The sequence below is a fragment of the Mustela nivalis genome (genome assembly GCF_964662115.1).
Source record: "Mustela nivalis genome assembly, chromosome: 3".
Classification (NCBI taxonomy): Eukaryota; Metazoa; Chordata; class Mammalia; order Carnivora; family Mustelidae; genus Mustela; species Mustela nivalis.
In genome coordinates this window covers 12,340,723-12,360,262 of record NC_139022.1, presented here as the reverse complement: position 1 = coordinate 12,360,262, position 19,540 = coordinate 12,340,723, and the positions used below count along the sequence as shown (strand labels likewise).

General features: G+C 42.8%; 1 protein-coding gene across 1 annotated transcript in view; it reads left to right on the top strand.

Moving 5' to 3' along the window:
* The window catches only part of LOC309861008 (conserved oligomeric Golgi complex subunit 2-like), a 38,203-nt gene extending 29,779 nt beyond the window's left edge, over positions 1 to 8,424 (top strand). The window contains exons 6-9 of the mRNA XM_082723409.1: positions 1,003 to 1,106; positions 4,279 to 5,245; positions 6,111 to 6,238; positions 6,794 to 8,424. Coding sequence (XP_082579535.1) covers positions 1,003 to 1,035 — 33 coding nt within the window. The 3' untranslated portion in view covers positions 1,036 to 1,106; positions 4,279 to 5,245; positions 6,111 to 6,238; positions 6,794 to 8,424. The remainder of the gene's footprint in view (positions 1 to 1,002; positions 1,107 to 4,278; positions 5,246 to 6,110; positions 6,239 to 6,793) is intronic.
* Positions 8,425 to 19,540: the final 11,116 nt, after the last annotated feature.

The following is a 19,540-nucleotide window of genomic DNA, read 5'->3' as shown; positions in this document are numbered from 1 at the left end:
TCTGTACAATGTTTTCTATGTGTGTTATTAGCATATTTGTTAAAATCTCAGTGGGGAGAAGCCTGTTTGAGGGACAGGCTTCTGTTTAATTCGCCTCTGGATCTCCTCACAGCTTTTGTCCAAAGAATGCTTGTCGTGCGCTTCCAGACAAAACAGTAAGCTTTGTGAGAGCAGGGTGTATTTCTTGCTTTATTTTCTCGTGCTCCCCCCACCCCCCGTCGGAATGAATATCGAGCTCCCAGGGGTGTTCATTATTATTATTATTTATTGAATGGATGACTTTGTATTTTTTTGTTCTTTAAGGATGAGAGTTTTCATAATGTCCCTCAAACTCTTTGATAATATTTGTAGTGTAAAAGGTCTTTAATGATTTGGTGCTTGGGCATATAGGTATATGCACATGTAAACTGAGAGGGCCAGTACAATCGGAAGCCAAAGTTAAAACATGAATAAAGGGCCATAAGAAAACAAATGGAGGGGCGCCTGGTGGCTCAGTTGGTTAAACGTCCGACTCTTGATTTTGGCTCAGGTCATGATCTCAGAATCATGAGATTGAGCCCCGCATTGAGCTCTGTGCTCAGCAGGATGTCTGCTCGAGATTCTCTCTCTCCCTCTGCCCCTCCCCTGCACGCGCACATGCAGTCTCTCTCTCTCTCAAATAAACAAATCTTTTTTAAAAAAATAGGAAAGAAATGCCCATAGAAAGATTCAGGATGGGAAAAAAAAGAAATAAGAGTATAGAATATGAGAAAGCAAAGTCTAGGGTTTTTTTTTTTTTTCCTCTATAAACTTGCAATAGAATATGGAAGTATGCTTATTCTAGAACTAAGATTTGCATTCTTGAGAATTCTGTGTTTCATAGAAATATTCAAAATATAGCATGCCCTATATATTTGAAGTTAACTTTTGGTCTTATATTTTCCTGCATTTAGCATGGGAAATAAAGATGATTAAGAGTAAAGATGGTGACGTTTTTTGTTTGCTTAATTTTTATTTTTATAGATGTGTGTGTTGAGGCTTATACAAGTTATTTGATCAGTGGAAAAGATTGAAAAAATCTTAAATTCACAAAGTTCGAAAGAAACCTCTGCACTAGAAGCAAGCAGGTAAGCATTTATTTTTTAACTAAGTAGCACATAAATTAATACTTCACATCCAATCTAATTAGGCGGGGACGGCTTAGTTAGAATTCATTTCTGAACAAGAAGAAAATCCTGGTTTGTGGCTAGAATGTAGCTCCAGGAGAGTGGAGAGCATGAAATGGTGAAATCTATAACACGTTCCTATAAACGCTTTGGTTATAGACCACAGTTCCAACACGTCATTATGCTTGCAGTGTAAAAGTATATTTGGAATCACCTTCCCTGAGGACTAGCAAAGTCCTGTTGATCTTTAAGGCATACCTACCATTCATCTTGGTTTTTCTCCATCTCATTTTTTTCCCTAGACATGCCCAGAGTATTACCATTGATGTATTTTGCACCAGCATTATATTATTATGAAACAGTATAGGACATATCCAGTTGAAATTTACAAACAGGAAAGGAAAAACTTATGAAATAGGAAAAAGATGATGGCTCTCTTTGTTATACTGTGATTGTCTTGTTCCCTTCCTGGTGTGAATTTTCAATCAGCCAGGGTAGATGAGTGACTCAGAAAATGAGTAGTTAGGTCCTGTCAGCACTGTGAGACGCACAGTGGTGCAGTGGGAGTAGCCGGGGCTGGTCCCACACATACCAGCTGGGCTGCCTGCGTCAAGGTCGCCTGGTGCCCTGAGTGCTCTGTTGTGTGACGCTAACAGTCCCTCCCCTTGCAGGCGGAGTTAGGTTTCTAAATTTTAGGAATTAAGGTTTTAGATTTGGAAGGAACTTGAGAGACCATATGCTCCACTTGTCTCATGATGGAGATTAAGAACGGACACATCCCAAAGGAAGCGATTCTCTGGTCCTAGGTCTCTGTCCCCTTTCACATCAAGGCATTCAACTAAGTGGTCAACCTTCACTGTGCTTGTGTCTCTAGCCCGTTGCACTCGTGCTTCTACCCCGTTCGTCCACACTTAGCAGACAGTCTGCACACGGCCCTTCTGCAGCCCGTGTGTCTCCAGCGGCTCTGCTTCACTGCGGCCCTTGGCAGTGCCTGCAGCCCCTCCAGCCATGTCCACGTTCGGCCCCTGGGGAGCTGGCCCTCCAGTGTTCTTCCCGTCTTTGCTGTTGCTGCTGTGCTCATCGGATAGAAACACCTCAGTGAGCTCTGTGTCTACAATCCTGTCCCTTTGCAACACTGTCCTTGATAAACAGACATTGTGCGCTTTCTTGCTCAGAATTACCTTGGAGGACTTTTTTCTCCAGAAGAGCAGCTCTGAGCTCTAGAGTCAGGAAAGCCAGAGCAGCGTCAGCGCACAGTAAATCCATCATTCTCTGCCAAGCCCAGAAATGCCGAGAAAAGGATAAATAGGAAATGCGCATGGGATCAGTCAGTAGAGGTTGGAATTAGTCTTCGGCACTGTTCGTGCCAAGCGCTTGCCTTCCCTCCACACCAGTTCTGATGCTCTGGGACGGGGCACACCATGGCAGGTCTCCAGAGATTTTGGGTTTTCTTACAGTGTGTTTCCTCACTACCTGACTGAGGATGTGGGATGACTCATAGAGCCCAGCAGGGGCTTTGGGGCCTTTGTTGTGTGTTTTTTTTTTCTTTCACTGTTCGACTTCCTTTTGAATGGGGTTGACGCTTTCTAATGTGGGGGGCAAGAGGGAAGTGTATCCAGTCCACTTGATGGCAGATGCACTGTGAGTGATTTCTCACCAGCTCCCGGAGCACCGAGCTTGCTCTTTCTGCCGTTGGGTAAATTTAAACTTGGAGTCCGCTGCTCTGAGCGATTTCCCAGGTTGCTGCTAGGCGGTCAGTTTTAGCTGATTGAGGAGACAGCAGTAGTTGGTACTGGGGAGGTACTTGGGAGGGAGAATGAGGCAGGCAGAGAAGAAGAGGGGGCTTCGGGTATGAACGGTAGGACAGGGCAAGAGAGAGGAGGGGGTTAGAGAATGGGAGAAGAAGGGAGAAGAAGGGCACGAATGGGAGAGCCCGAGGAACGTGGAGGAATCATGCAGTTGTACCCACACTGACCTAAAATAGCTCCATCCCCTTGCCTGGGCCCTGTGGCCCGGGCCAGGCTGCGTCAGTGGCTTCTACGACCTCCCCGCTCCTCACCCCTTGCACTGGGGCCTGCTGCACAGACAGTTTGTCATGAAAATTTATGGCGTTCAGGTGCAGGTGCCTGAGCGCTGTAAGGCATGTGGGGCGGTGGGGGTGGCAGGTTTTTAACTTTGGGAATTACATTTCTCTAATTGTCTCTACTAACCCTCTCTGGACTAGACAGATTTTGGAGAGAATTGCCACAGAATTTAACCAGTTACACTTTCATGCTGTTCAGAGCAAAGGCATGCCTCTTCTGGACAAAGTAAGACCAGAAAGTGTTGGTTTCGATTTTCAATTTGCTGTTTGCGAATTTCCTGGATGATTTTGGTTTGACCTAGCATTGCCCCTGATAATTGCTACTCTACAGGGTTTTGAAGCTAGCTTTGAATTTTTTTTTTTTTTCAGTGTCTCCTGCTTGGGACCCTGCTTCCATTATGTCACACTAGATAGATTTTGTGTAAAGACACAAGCGTAGTCTCCAAACTATGCAAGTAAAATTAATTCTGAATTTCATGTAACTTGACACATCATATGATGTAGTCAGAGTTCATTCATCCAAAGCCCTTGACTGAGTTTAAATGCACGTTTGTCAGATTTACTCCGTAGCTTAAGAGGCAAATAACTTTTTGTCATTCCGTAATTGTCTAAACTTCACTTTGATGAAGCCGACTTACTTTCAAAGAAATCATAGGGAGGGGACGCCTCAGTGGCTCAGTCAGTTAAGCCACTGCCTCTGGCTTAGGTCATGATCCCAGCGTCCTGGGATTGAGTCCCACCTTGGGCTCCTTGCTTGGCAGGAAGCCTGCTTCTCTTTCTGCCTGTGTCTCCTTGTGTGCTTGTGCTCTCTCTCGACAAATAAATAAATAAAAACCTTAAAAAAAAAAAAGAAAGAAAGCAATCATGGGGAGAAGAGATTCATTGTTATTCTCTAGGAAATGTTGGGATTTTAATCTTACATATATTCTGGTAGAATTAGAGGCTCGCTTTATATATATAACACATATGTATATAAATTATACACATATATTTGAGCTTTTAGAAACTGTGGTACCTGGACCTTCTTTCCTGGTCTCTCTGTTCTTGCAGTGTATAGCCCACATTACGGCCATGCTGCAGCAGTCCCTGGGAGGCCTGCTGCTAGAAGGGCTTCAGACTTCCAATGTGGACATCATAAGGCACTGCCTCCAGACTTACGCTACAATTGACAAGACACGGGATGCAGAGGCGTTAGTCGGTCAAGTACTGGTGAAACCATACATGGATGAGGTTTGTGCCCCCATGCACCTCATTCCACAAACACAGAGCATCTAATCTGGCTTCGTTTCTTGACTGGGTGCGAGAGAGCTCAGGGCTCTTCCTTGAAGATGCTCTTAGTTCCTGCTCTTCTGGTTGTAAGAAAAGGTTGGTCCCGCTTGGTGCCCATCAGCATGGCAGGAATCAGGCATGTGCTCTGGTCTCTTCCAGTGATGCCATAACTCAGGGATCATCTTAATTTAGTAGGGGTGAGGGACTTGCCTAGGAAGAAGGTACGGATCAGAACATTTTCAGGTCAATTTCCATTTCCATAAGTTATACGTTAATGAAGTTGCCGAAAAGCGTGACCCCACCAAGGCGCCCGTGCCCACTGGAGGAGCTGGAAGACAGCTCTGTGCGCAGGGAAAGTCTGTGAGGGGAAGCGTATTCGCAGAATTGATGTGGCCTAAGTCTTGAAGACCATGGGGGAGTTTGCCAGTCTAGGAAGGTGGGAGGGAGGGAATATTCAAAGATAAAGGGCTTTGAAGGGCGAGTTAGCGGGGTAGTACCTTAAGTCCAGAACTTGGTTACCCAGTGTTCTTGACCTATAAGGATACAGTAAAATACAGGGAGTCAGTGTATCCTGCCTCTGAGCGGCCGGAGTATGGGCTGCACCATGTGAGGCCGCCAGCAATCAGCAGCTTCCAACTTAGAGAGCGTCGGTTTCATCTAGTTCAAGCTGACAGAAGCCATGAAGCCAGTCTCAGCATTTGAGGGCTTTCTTCCAGTCACCTGCCAGTGCGAGTGTTCTTTCTGTCTGGTAAGTATAAAGCTACCCACCATGACTTCAGAATGAAAGGCTTCCAGTTTTAAAACGAGACAGTATCCCAGTGATAGAAATGAAATTGAAGGATTAATTTCAGTAATCTTCTCAGCTTCATTAAGACTACTAAAAGTAAATGATCTGTCAGTTCTTTGTATGTATCCTATTATAGTTCATAGCTCTCTCTGTGGGGGTGAAAAAGATCACATTATTCTTTGTCACTAAATGAAAATATTTTAGTTATTTAATTTATGCCCTTTTCATTGAACTGAATCTAATATGCTAAATTAGGGAAGTACTTTACGTTTCCATGTCATTAAATGAACTGTGGCCACGTTTGCATTTTAAGTTTGTATGCTTGTCATTCACCTCCTGCAACTCAGCCTCACCAAAAAAAATTAAATACTAAAGCAAAATAAGATGTGTTTTCTTCCATCACTTTCCATCTCAGCCCTTTCCCTGTTCTGGAGACGGTAGAGGATAAGGCCAGGGTGAAGATGATACAGAGCTGTTGTCTGCAGATACAGTATTTTGCTTTTAAGCTCAGAAGGGAAGCAGATGAGTGTGTGTGATGTTTTAGCTTCAGGCCAGTCTCTGTCCCTCAGCCTCTTTGTCCCCCAGGGTTGGAGCAGTATTCCCAAATCCCGGGACCTAGATTTTCATGCCATTGTTACTTACCTCCTGTTTAGAAAGCATACTGAGTGGGGAGGAGGAAGGACGAAGTGCATTTTTAAGGTTTACACGATTCTTTTCTCTGTAGTGTATAGTTCATACTTCTCTTTTAGGTGCTTTAAAAACAAACAAAAACACAAACAAACAAACAAACAAATAAATAAAAATAAAACGCTCTTCCTTCTGCTAGGTGATTGTAGAGCAGATCGTTGAGTCTCATCCAGACGGCCTGAAGATCATGTATGCTAATAAGCTCCTGGAGTTTGTTCCTCACCACTGCCACCTTCTTCGAGAGGTCACAAGAGGAGCCATCTCAAGGTGACGTAAAATGCTGTGTATGCACCTGAGCTCAGTTTAGTGACCACCTGTCACCTCCTCATGTGCCGCTGATCCCTGGCTGTCCTGTCTGACCCGGGAACGTGGGAACGTGTGCTCTTCCCTATTTGTTACCAGTGCTGTGAGGCAGGTGTCACTTGCCTGGGTTTACAGGGAAGGGAATGAAGAGTGGGGACGAATCTCAATGGTGACATTTGTGTGACTCCAGAGCCTCTGCTTTTCTCTTGTCTATACTGTCTCCTTAACCAGGCTCAAAATCAAAATTGGTTTCCTTCCATTATTGTGATGTCATCATCGGTCTAGAAATACCAATTCATTTTAATTCAACATGTTTTATACTGCTGGCAATTAAAGTCATGAACGGTTTTCCCTCCCTCTCTTATTTCATTTCCATGGCTTTCCAGTTCTGTTTCATGAATATCCCATTACCTTCCACCATCTCCGTCATCCCAGTCCAGACCTTTGTTGCCTTTTGTTCGAGGGTATCGGGCTCTCCCCACCTGGTCTCCCAGCTCCACCTGTCCCTCTTCATTGCAGCCCTCAGCTGTCCCACCTGCCCAGAGCTCTTCAGCCTTCCTGAGTCGCTCGTGGCTTCTCATCGCCCACAGAAGAGCATCCAGTCTTCCTGGTGTAACCTGTGACCATTGGTGATTGAGTCCTAGTGTTTCTCCGCTGTAGAACTTTCTACTGTGGAACTTTCCCCCATACCACTATGGTTCCTGGCCAGACAGGAGCACTTGACCTTCCCTAACAAACCTGGTACAGAAGATCCCTGACTTCACCTTGGTTCAGTTTATGGTTTTTTTGACTTTTTATAATAGTGCAGAAGTGATATGCATTTAGTTTGGATCTTTTCCCAGGCTGGCGATCTACAGTAGGGTCCTCTTTTGTAATGCTGGGCAGGGGCAGTGAGCACAGCCCCCAGGCAAACCACGTGATCACGAGGGTCAGCAACCAACACACTTGAACCGTCCTGTTCTGGCTTTCAGTGCAGTGTTCAGTAAGTTACATGAGATACCAGACACTTTATTGTGAAATAGGCTTTGTGTTAGAGGATTTTGCCCAACTGTGCAATACTGTAAGTGTTCTCAAGACATTTAAGTTTGGCGGGGCTAAGCTCTGATGTTCAGTCGCTTAGGTGTTTTCCATGCATTTTCAACTAAAGAGATTTCCAGCTGAACAATGGGTTTATTAGAAGCCGAGGCCGTCATAAGCCGAGGAACATCTGTCTATACTGTGCGCCTCTGTGTTTTCCTTCATTGCTTCCTGTCTCTTATTCCTTTGTCTTTCTGTTGATCTGTCACTCCACATGAAGCTCCAGTCAAATACAACTTCTTTTTTTTTTTAGGTTATTTATTTATTTACTTATTAGAGAAAGCATAAGCAGAGGGGGAGGCAAAGAGTGAAGCAGGCTCCCCACTGAGCAGGGAGCCCGATGTGGGACTCAATCCCAGGACCCTGAGATCATGACCTGAGCCACCCAAGCGCCCCCAGGCTATGGTTATTTCAAGAAAAAGTCCTATTTGTGAATTCTTCATCTAGTGAAGATGAATTAAAATCAGAAAGTCAACTCTGCCACCTTTAAAAACCCAGGAACAGAAAAAAATTCCACGAGCAGGTATAACCCTATCCACAATAAATCACTTTCAATCCAGTCCTGAAAACTAATACAGAGTAGGAAGAAAGCATTACAGAAAAATTTTGTTTTCATTAATCAAGCTGGAAAATAACGGGCCTTACATGAATGCCCTTAGGAAGACAGTTCTTATAGTTTTATGTTGATAGAAACTCACATTACATTCGAAATGCATGTTAAAACCATGACTGTAGATTAACTACCACTTTCAGTCGTCAGAAGATAAAAAATGGTCAAGAGTCACCCAAACTGAATCCTGGTTCCTCCTGGAAAATGTGTTCCTAAATATTTTCCCCCTGAACTACTGTGCTCTTTCTGTATCTTACACAGCAGACACTGCGATGCACAAACACATCCAGAAGGCCTTTGAGGGCTGACAGCCTGCTGGAACAATGAGGAATTCACCTGGGTTTCTGCCTTTCTGCCGGGCCCAGAAAGTTCTGGGTAACCCAGGTGACGTGTCATGAGAATACATGTGTAGCTCACACCATATGTATTATCTCCTCAGGGTAGACACCAAAATCCATGTTCATATATGAAAATCCGAGATGCGTACAGAAATCAAGAGTGATTCTGTCATCTTGAAAGAAAAACACACTGTTGTGCTGCCACATGCCTCGTTTCTCCTTGAGTGACTGCAGGAAGTAGCGATTGCAGTCAGAAATCTCAGAAAGAAAAATTAGAGTAAGGGCAACACCTGAAGTTTATTCCTGAAAATACTTGGAGAACGACTGTGACCAATAAACCAGGGCTTAGTTCATGAGACTATGTCAATGAGCTTATACCATCCCATGTCCTGGTCAAACCCTCATGTCTGGGAGATGGAGGGACGTCTTCATCTTCCAGAGCTACTATTAGGGAAAAAGGTGGAGACCATACTGACTGAGTCCCTACTTCAGCAGGAGAGCCAAAAACACCTTGCCCCCCATAATCCCAAATAAAAATAAACATCTCGGGGCGCCTGGGTGGTTTAAGCTTCTGCCTTTGGCTGGGATCGAGCCCCACGTCGGGCTCTTTGCTCAGCGGGGAGCCCACTTCCCTCCTTCTCTCTCTGCCTGCCTCTCTGCCTACTTGTAATCTCTGTCTGTCAAATAAATAAAATAAATAAAATCTTTAAAAAAGAAAAGAAAAGAAACATCTCATTTTACTAGTGTGCAGCAGTGACTATGCAGGAGAAATTATTATTATTTTATTATTAGATGATATATTATTATTATTATTATTATTATTGTACTATATTGTTAACCTTTTGAATTCGGACACATAAAATTTTTAATAAAATATGAAGGCCTTTTTTTTTTTTAAGATTTTATTTATTTGAAAGACAGAGATCACAAGTAGGCAGAGAGGCAGGCAGAGAGGGGGAAGCAGGCTCCCCACTGAACAGAGAACCCGATGCAGGACTTGATCCCAGGACCCTGGGATCATGACCTGGGCTGAAGGCAAGAGGCTTTGGCCCACTGAGCCACCCAGGCGCCCCATGAAGGCTTTTTTTGTTTTTTTTTTTTAAGATTTTACCTATTTATTTGACAGAGAGATCACAAGTAGGCAGAGAGGCAGGCAGAGAGAGAGAGAGGAGGAAGCAGGCTCCCCGCTGAGCAGAGAGCCCGACATGGGACTTGATCCCAGGACCCTGAGATCATGACCTGAGCCGAAGGCAGCGGCTTAACCCACTGAGCCACCCAGGCGCCCCATGAAGGCTTTTTTTAAAGAACAAAAACTTCAGACTATATCTTTATCCTATCAGTTCCCACTACAACTGGCTTCTGTCTTGGCCAACATTTAGCCATTCAGATAAAGTCCGTATTTAGTGCTTCGTGTGTATGCATGTGTAAAATAAGTGGACAGTCATAAATCTTTAAGATTGTGTATAATAACCGTGAAATAAGGATTCTTGATACACAAGGTCTCGTCTGAAGAAAACAGCTGGAGAACAGTATGCAGTTTTCAAATGACGAAGGGGAAATACGCATTTGGTTATGAGAAAGGGAAGGAGAACAAGACCAAATATTAATAAAAGGGAAAAAAGCTTTTTCTGCCATCTTTCCGTGCCGCAGTAACAGTGTGAACAAATGTCCCACAGATGCCCTCAAGAACATTAACACTGCTGAAAGGGGTGGCGAAGGCCAGGTTCTTAGGAGGCCCTGCACCAAAGTCATTGTCCCGTTTCCTCACTGTGATGACGAAGCATGAGTACATTGGCAAATTTGAAATTATTGATGACCACAGAGCTGGGAACACTGCTGTGAACCTCACGGGCAAGTTAAACAAGTGTGGCATGACCAGCCCTAGACTTGTATAACTGAAAGATCTAGAAAAGTGGCAGAAGATTTCCATCCCCTCAGTTTGGTTTCACTGCATGGAAAAATTCTTCTGGCATCATGCACCATGAAGAAGGAAGAATCCAGGCAGGAGGGAAAATCCTGGGATTCCTTTTTCCTAGAAATATAATATACATGGCACGTGAAATGCCTCAATGGGGAAAAAAAAAGGAAAATAAATTACAGTCAACTAATGTTTGACAAGACTGCCAAACAATTCAATGGGGGTAAGAACAGTATTTTACTCCCAAGCAGCCACATGCAAATAATGAAACAGGAGTCCTGCCTCACACCATACAGAGAAAATAACCCCAAATGCATCAAAGACATAAGTGTAAGCATTAAAATGATAAAGTTCGGGATGCCTGGGTAGCTCAGTTGGTTGGACGGCTGCCTTCTGCTCAGGTCATGATCCCAGAGTTCCCGGATTGAGTCCTGCATCAGGCTCCAAGCTCCACAGAGCTTGCTTCTCCCTCTGACCTTCTCCTCGCTCAAGCTCTCTCTCATTGTCTCTTTCTCAAATAAATAAAATCTTTTAAAAAATAAAAATAAAGTAAAATGATAAAGTTTTCAGAAGAAAACACAAAGGTAAATGTTAGTGGTCTTGAATCTAACAACGGATCCTCAACCAAACACCAAAGTACAAGCAACTTTAAAAAAATAATAAACAAATAAATGGGACTCAACCAAGATATCCCAGTTTTGTGCTTCCAAGGACCCCATTGACAAAGTCAAAAGACAAGCCACTAAATGGGAGAAAATATTTGCAGGTCATATATAAGGAACATGCATTCAGACTGTGTGAAGAATTCTTACAACTCAAATAAAAAGACAACCAAGTTAAGAAATGAGCAAAGAGGGGCGCCTGGGTGGCTCAGCGGGTTAAGCTGCTGCCTTCCGCTCAGGTCTTGAACTCAGAGTCCTGGGATCGAGCCCCGTGCTTTCTGCTCAGCAGGGAGCCTGCTTCTTCCTCTCACTCTGCCTGCCTCTCTGCCTGCTTGTGATCTCTCTCAATAAATCTCTCTCAAATAAATAAATAAAATCTCTTAAAAAATGAGCAAAGAACTTGAATATACATTTCTCTAATATTCAAATGTATACATTAATATATAAATGTATATATAAATATATTTTACATGATCATATATTTATATAAACATATTTATGTAAATATATTTACATTCTTAAATATGTATTTAAATATAAATAAAATATGAAATATATAATATATATTTAAAGATACATATAAGGTATATATAAAATATATGGGACAATAAGCACGTGAAAATATGCTCAACATCACTAATCATTCGGGAAATGCAAATCAAAACCATGGTGAGATACCACCTCCCACCCACGTGGATGGCTACTATCAAAAACCCCAAAAGCAGGTGTTGGAAGGATGTGAAGAGCTGGAACCTGTAAATTGCTGGTGGGCTTGGAAAATGGCACAGCCACATTAGAAATGGTTTAGTAGCTCCTCAAAATGCAGAACACAGAGTTGCCATATGACACACCAATATCACTCCTGTGTATAGAGCCAAGAAAAAAACTATGCCCACACAAAAACTTGTGCATGAAGGTTTAGGGTTTATTCGTAATAGCGAAAAGGTGAGAACAACCCTGATGTTCATCAACTGATGAAGAGATAAATAAAATGTGATCCATCCAGCCTGTGGAATATTATTCAGCCTTGAAAAGGAATAGAATTTTGATATGTGCCACGACACAGAGGAGCCTTGAAAACATTCTGCTGATTGAGAGAAGTCAGTCACAGAAGACCACGTATTGCATAATTTGATTTATATGGAATTTCCAGAATAGCTAAATCTACAGAGACCGAAAGTAGATTAGCGGTTGCCTAAGACTGGTGGTGATGGCTAAAGTTTTCTTTTGAGGATGATGAAAATGTGTAGGTAGTTCAGTATAGTATAGTTAAATATAGTGAAAGCCATTAAATTGTCCACATTAGATGGTGAGTGGTATGGCCTGTGAATTATATCTCAATTAAGCTGTCATCGAAAAATGCAAAGAACTTCTCTATTTATCAAGTACAAAAAAAATGAACTTGATTAAAAACATCAAAAATGGGGAAAATAAAAACAAAATAAGATGGGAGGAATAAAATTATGACTTTTTATCATTAATTTAAATGTGTACAGACTGACTTTTTCTATTAAAGCGCCTATCAGGAGGTTACAGATCCACGCTGTTCAAGAAACATACTTAAAATGCAAAAGGGATTGAGAATGTATCAGGTGAGGAGATACCATGCAAAAGAGCAAGCCGGAATGGCAAAATTCATCGCAGACAAGTTGGGTCTAAAGTTATAGGTACTAAGATGAAGAGGGACATTTTTAAAGGCAGAGTTTGGAAAGAAGATGTAAAAGGTATAAGCAGGTATACATCTAACAACATAATACCTGAAGAATCTAAAAATGCAATAACAAGGTAAAATTTTAGCTTTTCAAATGGGAGTATCTACTAGAAGGAGGGAAAAACAAGGACACACAGAAAATAGACATCCTGGGGCGCCTGGGTGGCTCAGTGGGTTAAAGCCTCTGCCTTCGGCTCAGGTCATGATCCCAGGGTCCTAGGATCGAGCCCCACATCGGTCTCTCTGCTCCGCGGGGAGTCTGCTTCCTCCTCTCTCTCACTCTCTGCCTGCCTCTCTGCCTACTTGTGATCTCTGTCTGTCAAATAAATAAATAAAATCTTTAAAAAAAAAAAGAAAATAGACATCCTTATTTCCCTCGGAAAACATTTCTTTCCTACACCTAAGGAAAGCCATATTTGTAAAGATTAATTGCATACTAGGCAACAAAGGAAACCTTTACAAGCCTTCCAAATTAAAGATTTAAAGAACAGTTCTTTGATCACAATCCGGTAGAATCAGAATTAGATAACCTGGTAACAAAAAATTGAAACTACATACAAGTTAAGAAATACAGTCTTCAGTCAAAGAAGAAATCATAAGACGACTGAAGAAAATCTTGAAAGCAATGGAAAGGAGACTATTTCATACCAAAACTTACAGAAGACACCAGAAGTTATACTCTAAGGAGACTTTAGTGTCAAATGTCTTCAATTTCAAACATTTTTTAAAATAAAAGAAAGTACTCATTTAAACCCATCAGAAAAGGGCAGCTCAATCCAAAGAAAGGAAGTAGTTATAATAAAGATAAATTTTTAAACTAATAAAAAATTTCAGGGGCAAATAAACTCAAAGTTATTTCTATGAAAGAATAATGAAATAATAATAATAAAAAAAAACTTCACATGCCCTATTAAGGATAAGAGAGGGGGAAGATGGGGTGTGGGAGGAGGTGGGGAGAGGGAAGGGGAATGGGGAAAGGGGGGTTTCAGGGAGGAGGGGACAGAGAGAGGGAGAGAGTTGCAAAACAGATAAGGATTGGGAACAGAGATATAAAAGCAAATGCATAATATAAAAGAATCACTAAACTGCAAGGCACTTTATACTAATCAATTTGATAACCTAGAAGAAACAATGATTTCCTAGGAAAACAAAATCATCCAAATGATTCAAGAATGGAAAATTAAGAAGATGAGTTCCAAGATCAGACAGGTTTGCAGCTGGATAACTGTCATTCTACTGTTAAATGGCAACAGGCAATTAAACAATAATAAGTCAATTCACTTGATGAAGCTGAGCACAATTTTAATACCCAAACCTGAGAGGGAGGAACGGGGAAGCTATTAACAAATCTGGCTTAGGACAGATTAGTTAACAGAAACTGAACTAATGTTAGCAAATAACAGAAGTCAGGCATCTATCAAAGGACTATATCCTGAGACCAACATGGATTCATTCCAGGAAAATAAAGGGAGCTCAAGACCAGAAAATCAATAAGATTTACCTCATCACTAAATTAACTGTGAAAAAACTCTTAAGACCATAGCAATAAATGCATTTGATAAAAAAATAAAGGCACCTGATAAAAGGTGAGCAGCCATTCTTTATAAAAATGAAGATAAAAACAGAAGGACGTAATGCAGGAGGGATTATTAACTGGGAAGCACTAGATCAAGAGGTAGAAAAAATGAGCCCATATTTGTTAAACAGTGACAGAGCCACATGCGTGCCTGGATAGAGGCGAATGAGCTTATGGATGAGCACCAGGCTGTCAACAGGTATTATAGGGACAAAGGCAGCGGTGAGGAGAGGAGAGTCTTAACAACAGGGAAGAAGGTAAAAGGAGGATTGCAGTTAAAAATTGTGCATGATACAAACACATGCAAATAAGACCAGATATTTTCCGGTATATAGATTTTAAAACCCTGCACACATTACTGGAACTACCAACTCTTGCTTTCAGCTCCGCAGCCCTCGCGTGCTTTCCCAGTACCAGGATGCAGGGGTAGATCCTCCGTTGGTGACATCCTATGTCATTGTACTCCTAAAGGGACAGGTGAAACAGCGCAGGGGCTTGAGGTCGGAACTTAGGCATCGCTGCGCCCACCCCAGCTCCCTGCTCGCCCAGCCCCCACTCTGAAGCGGCGGGCACTTGGAGCTGTTAAGAAGCAGGGATCTGAGCAGTTCTCTGGATTCCCCTGGAGCCATCTGCATCCATCATATTTCCCACAGCTCTCCCCGAGTGTTGGTGCTGGCTCCCCACGAGTATTCCTTTAACTCCAGGCATACCCTTCTTATGACAGCACCTAGTACTCCCCGTCACAGTGCTCTGTCACATGCATCCATTGATCAACTTTTTGCTGGTTGAGGGCTGGAGCCCCCTCCTGTTAACTTCTCAAGTCCGTTTCTAATGCAGCAGCACCTGGCACTTAAGCACCCTGTCAGTACCTGCCAAATGAATGAAATGTACTCAAAACATATATGAAGTCTGCGTTCTGAAACTCCTTTTTGGAGCTGTTTGCTATCATTTTCCCAGGCAATTAAAAAAATTTCCAGCCTTGCTGCCAATAACCTGAAGGGGTAAAGGAATGCGGGCATGCCCCATGGCACATGTCACTCTGGATGGTCCTTCGGCAGCAGGGACTTAGATAGCGCTCTTCCAAACCCAGCAGGATGGTGGAATGGGTACATGGCTGAGTGCCTCCCGGGTCTGACCCTGTGTGACGCCACCCGGTGCCTGCAGCTGCCCTCTGGAAGGTGTTGCTTTTGCGGCACAGCCGGAGGGCACCAAGCATGTGTCTGTCTCCAAAGTCCTGGGCACCACATCACAATGCCTTCCTGAGAAGCAGAATCAAGGACAGTTGCTGATCTTCATTCCTTCCCACCAAAGGTATCTCATACACCATCTTTGGAAGTTGGAGCCAGGGGGTGCCTGGGTGGCTCAGTCGGTTAAGTGTCTGCCTTCAGCTCAGGTCATGATCCCAGGGTCCTGGGACCGAGTCCCACACATTTGCCTCCCTGCTCAGCGGGGAGCCTGCTTCCCCTTCTCCCTCTGCCATTCCCGCCACTTGTGCTTTCTAGCTCTCTGTGTGTCAAATAAGTGAATAAAATTTTTTTTAAAAAGTTTGGGCCATACTCTTTAGCCATTCTACTTTCCCTGGGGTAATTTGCCACCTCCCTGAATTTACCTGAATCTTTCCCAAAATCTACTTATCTTCCAGCCTTCTTGACCATAATGAGTCTATAAATTTTCAATAGACAGTGTGAACTTACACTTGCTAATATTTGCATAACATGCACCTCTTTCGATCTCAAAGAAAAGCTTTGCACCGCAATGGTCTCTTATCTCCAATTAGGTTCTGTTCCAGGATCCCACTGGAATTCTACGCGCCTGTCCCCTAAGATGCCATAAATTGTGGTCCAGTTTCCCAGCCAGCCAAGGAAAGCACATGGGAAATCTTGCTGAAGTATGAGTAAGAGCCAACGAAAGGGAACATATTTATCTGCCTCGAATGCTGGGACCTGAGGAAAGCAAGTTTCATTACAGACAAATCAGGAAGGAGGTACAGATTGCTTTTTATGTCACTCTGGAGTGGAGGTCTGCCATTGATCATTAAGGCCATTTCCTGCAATTCACTCACCAAAGTGATACTCACTTCGGAGTGGACAAAACTTAGGAAATGGCCAAGGGGAGCTCTGCTTACACTTTACACTCTCAGCATTTATTTGTATTATTTTCTTTATAGGGCAGTATAGAGACTTGAGACCACATTGAAAAAGCAAAGCTTGTCATCCTGTGGCCTTGGGTCAAGAATAGAGATAGTGCTGCTCATGTCAGTTTCAACCTACAGTGGCCAAGGGTTTGATCTGATGCTATTTCAAGTTTTCACCATAGCCTTTCTCAAGCTCAATGGCCAATAATCCCACAGGAGGAGATTTTAGGGCCCTCTCAAACTTCTGTTTTGCTATCTCTCCCCAGGTGCTTCCTCTGCAAAAGTCACCACTTTGCCTGTGCATCTACCACCTCTTAGAGCCTTTGGAATCAGCCACGAATTGCAGTGCTGATTCCTTCCATGACCACATATTGTTTACAGGAAAACTCTTCTTCGTAATGCCTTGCCAGTCAGAGTGACGGTTTCATCCACAACCTGGACCAGGTTCGGGAATGTTCTACACCTAAATGTGAGCAAATGTCTTCTGTATTGAGAGACATGTACAATCTGTAAATGGAATCTATTGAAAAACCAATACATAGGGTACACTTATGTCCTGACCCAGCTGGAAGGAGGCAATTCATTTCTATCTTTCAGAAAATTGGTGTAACACATTGATTTTCATAACAAAGAAAGCAGTTTTGTGTCCTCTACCAAAAGACTGTCATAGTAAGCAATAAATTGCCTCTTTGGGGTGAACAAATTAATAAGATATTTTCTAAATTTCAAAATAACAAAGACAGAACGATATCTGTAATGCTAAGTGCATCCCCTTAGTTGCAGGGCACTGTGTCATGGACCACCTGAGCAATGACACATGGCGGCCGGTAGTGTGATTTGTACATCAATTCACCTGGCAACCTGTTAAAAGAAAGTCTTGCACATGACAAGCTTTCAATAAGACACTGACAAGATAGCCAGGAAGCCCCCTTAGCTGGCTTTTTCAGGTGTCCAGACATCTAGTCAACCTACCTCACCAACTCATCACCATGCTTACTGGAGTAAACCCAATCTCTTCCTTCCCCCCTGGAGATGGGAGAAAAGCCACTCACACGTTTGTATGGAATTCTCATTCCCCCTCGCTCTGTCCCCACATGGCGCTGTCCGTGTAATAAATAAACAAATATTTATGTCACCTGGAAGTTCCTGGGTCAAATTACATAACTCAGACAATTTTGGGTCACTACAGCCTTTTGTTTTTCTCTCCACCTTAAGCCTTCTGGGTGACCAACAACTATCTAAAACTCATGTTGCTGCCATATGCTGTTGTTCTGCTTCATCTTCCCAGTAAAGTTCAGTATTTTTCCCTAAAGTTTGGTTTATCAGTATCTCCAGCATCTATCTCCAGCTAGGGTTATGATCCCAGGTCCTGGGATCAAGTCCCACTCTGGACTTCCTGCTCTGTGGGAAGCCTGCTTCTGCCTCTGCCTCCCATCTCTTATGAATAAATAAAGAAAATCTTTAAAAAAAATTTAAAAAAACCATTTCTATCTTCCCACTTTTAAAGATTAATTCTAGGAATTATTGCTATAAATCCAGTGTCCTATCTCTTTCTTAAAAAGTCTTCTCCAGGGCACCTGGGTGTCTCAGTTGATTAAATGTCTGACTCAAAATTTTGGCTCAAGTCATGATCTCAGGGTCATGGGATTGAGCCCTTAGTGAGGCCTCTGTGCTCAATGGGGAGTCTGCTTCTCTCCTTTTCCCTTTGCCCCACCCCCTTACTCACATATGCACACACGTGTTGTCTCTCTCTCTCTCAATAAATAAATAAACAAATCTTTAAAAAGTCTTCTCCAAAGGGAGTTTGACAAATAGTCCAGTAAGGGGCTGGAAGAAAATATTATGTTTTATTCATATTTCATGTCATCCATTTAACTGTTTAGCTTTTGCATGCCTTTTATAATAATTTAGTAGAGTAGTAGAGTTTATAATTTATCAAAAATTTGCTTAAATTTGTGCTATGTCCGCAAATATTTTTTGTATGTATGTATGTATGTATGTATGTATGTATGTATTTATGTATTTATTTATTTTTGTGAAAGAGAGGTGCACAGTAATAAAAGGAGATCACTGCTCCAGGGACCCAGATATTTCCCCAAGTCCTGTTTCCTTCCATTCCCTCTGGGCTTCATTAGACCCCCTTAACACCAGTCTTGTCCCTAAAACACGCCCTCTGCAGCACCAAGTTCAAATGCTTAACTCGGGCCATCACTGCAGGCTGTACCGGGATGACCTTAGGGAAAAGGGTGGTGGGTCTCACGGGTTAGCTGTGTCACCTCCATGAACAGTCTTTTGTTCTGAACAGCTAGTGCAGCCCACGTTTGCAATCACAGGCTCTGGCACCAGAGTGGGCGTAGATCCCAGCTGGCCCCTCAGTAGCAATATGGCTTTGGGAAAGTTGTGTCATTTCTGGCCCAGACTTAAGGCTCATCCATAACGTGGAGGAGAAGACAGTGTGACCCTCAGTGGGCTGTTGAAAGGATCACGAGATGGTTCGACTCAGGTGCTCCGAGGTACCCAGCACACAGTAGGCCCACAGTAGAACAAAAAGTTGTTCTATTGATCTTATAGTTACTATTACTCATACTAACAAAACTAACTGATCATTTGAGATGATTTTCAAGCGAAGTGTCTTTGCCTGGATTTCTAAGATTAACCTACTTCAAAATGAATTCTGCTCTACTGTGAAAAACGAGCTAACCAGCAGGTTTCTTCTGCATCTTTTCTGAACTTTTTAGGATCCTCTCTAGAGAAAGGTTCTAAAGGAAGGCAAAGTGCAGAAATACTCTTGCTTCAAAGGATGTGTAGGAAATGATTAATTTTGCCAAAAAACAGTGCCTTGAACATAAAAGATGTTTGACGAAGCTCACTGTAGACAGTGTATCCCTCCAGGATTCATAAGTTGAAAACTCAATGTCCAAAGGGACATAACTAGGAGATGGGGGCCTTGGGGGATGTTTAGGTCATGAGGGTGGAGTCCTCATGGGCGAGATTAGTGTCTCCATAAGAGAGACCCCAAAGAGATCCCTCGCCTCCTCCACCTTGGAGGTTATAGGGAGAAGATGGTCATCTGTGACCCAGGAAGTGGGCACTTGAACAGACACGGAATCTTCCAGGGTCTTGATCGTAGACTTCCCAGCTTCCAGAACTAAGAGAAATAAGTATGTCTTTAAAGCACCTAGTTTATGGTGCTCTTGTTACATCAGCCCAAACTAAGATAAAGCTTGTCTCTTATACTGA